The sequence below is a fragment of the Lipotes vexillifer genome, unplaced genomic scaffold (genome assembly GCF_000442215.2).
Source record: "Lipotes vexillifer unplaced genomic scaffold, Lipotes_vexillifer_v1.1 scaffold1272, whole genome shotgun sequence".
Lineage (NCBI taxonomy): Eukaryota > Metazoa > Chordata > Mammalia > Artiodactyla > Lipotidae > Lipotes > Lipotes vexillifer.
In genome coordinates, this window is record NW_006779909.1 from 1,421,987 (window position 1) to 1,423,554 (window position 1,568).

The 1,568-nt window shown below is 38.6% G+C and overlaps 1 protein-coding gene across 1 annotated transcript in view; it reads left to right on the top strand.

Moving 5' to 3' along the window:
- The window catches only part of LIMCH1 (LIM and calponin homology domains 1), a 348,851-nt gene extending 348,126 nt beyond the window's left edge, over positions 1–725 (top strand). Inside the window, 1 exon segment of the mRNA XM_007453042.1 lies at positions 700–725. Within this exon segment, the coding sequence (XP_007453104.1) occupies positions 700–725 (26 nt within the window).
- The last annotated feature ends 843 nt before the right edge of the window (positions 726–1,568 follow it).

A 1,568-nucleotide genomic window follows, 5' to 3' on the forward strand; every position in this document is an offset into this window, starting at 1 on the left:
CAGCAGGAAATATGGGACCCAAACCATCCTTCCTAGATAGGTTTGCCAGATAAAATACAAGATGCCCAGTTAAATGTTTTTGAATTTCAGATAACAGTGAATTTTTTTTAGTATGTGTGTCCCAAACATCACCTGCTCAGGATGTAGCACAAGTATATCCCAAATATCCCATGGGATATATACTAAAAAAATGTATCTGTTGTTTATCTAGAATTCAAATTTTATCGGGTGTTCTGTATTTTATTTGCTAAATCTAACAATCCTTATATCTAGATCATATGTCAAATTCCTCCTCTTGCAATGTATATATTCTTAGAGAAACCACAACCTAGAGAAACTGAAAGAAGAGAGATTATTTTCTTGCTTATTTGCCCCAGAAGACAAGGTAGAAAACTTGGTGGAGATCATTTGGTTTAGGGTGAAATCCAGAGGACTTCAACCAAACTTGACAGCGCATATGAATCACCTTGTTCAGTTCTGGGACGGGGCTCAAAAGTCTGAATTTCTAACAAGCCCCAGGTGATGCCAATAGGGCTGGTCCCCGGACCACACTTTGGGTAGCATAGTGGGACAAGTTTCCCCTCCCTAGAGGGAAGAGACTTCGGCAAAGGGCATTGCTAATTTTGGAAATGTTTAAACATCTGGAGCCAGAATGGTTGACTACTTTAACCAAATGTTGCTCTGTGTTCTTTGTCCCAGGTGCTGGCCAACCCACAACATTGTGACGTGGTTTTCAAGCTTCCAGATCACTCACCATTTCCTTACTGAGGGTGTCCCCTGGCAATCGTTTAACAAAACCCTAAGTGCAGGGGCTCCTCAGCATTCATCTAATTTCTGAAAGGCTATTCTAAAAGATGGTATCTGTTCTTTTGTAGCACAGTGTTTGTGTTTTTCCTGCTTTCCTTTTTTTTTTTTTTTTTTTTTGGCATTTGCACAGTATATACAAAAGAATATAGAATTGTAATGATCCTGAATAGTTCCAAGAAAAGGTCTTAGCATGGTCAAACAGGCTTACAGTTTAAAATGTGTTATTCTCTTCTTTGGGAGTTAATGAGATAAATGATGCAATAAACCTGGGGGGTTTTTTTTTTAGCATTTCTAGGAATTAAAAACTTTATGTTTACAGAATTGAGCTGCAGAAAATGCAGGACATGCCAATTTGAGACATGTGGTCTTCTGAGACAGGAGCATACAATTAATGCATTTCAGAAACTAAAAATCACACCATCTAGCTCTGAGCTATAACTTGTTTTTAATGCAAAGAGGCTAGTCTGATAATATATACTGTAATCCTGAAACATTTGTGTTACTTACTTTTTGAGGTGGAAGTCATACCAATAAATTGTTGCACCGTTAGTGTTAGATTCTGTGTCCTTTGGAAGTTACGCCATTGCTGTAGGCTGACCCATCAAATAGAGAGAACCCTTGCTATACGGGCTGGGCTTACACTCTGGGACATTGCCCAAGGATAGGAAGAAACCAGAGGGACATAATTCAGTCATCATTTCCAAAGTTATTACCAAAATCTGTGAGGAAGTTTAATATTCCAAAGAGTGGTGGGTCAATGA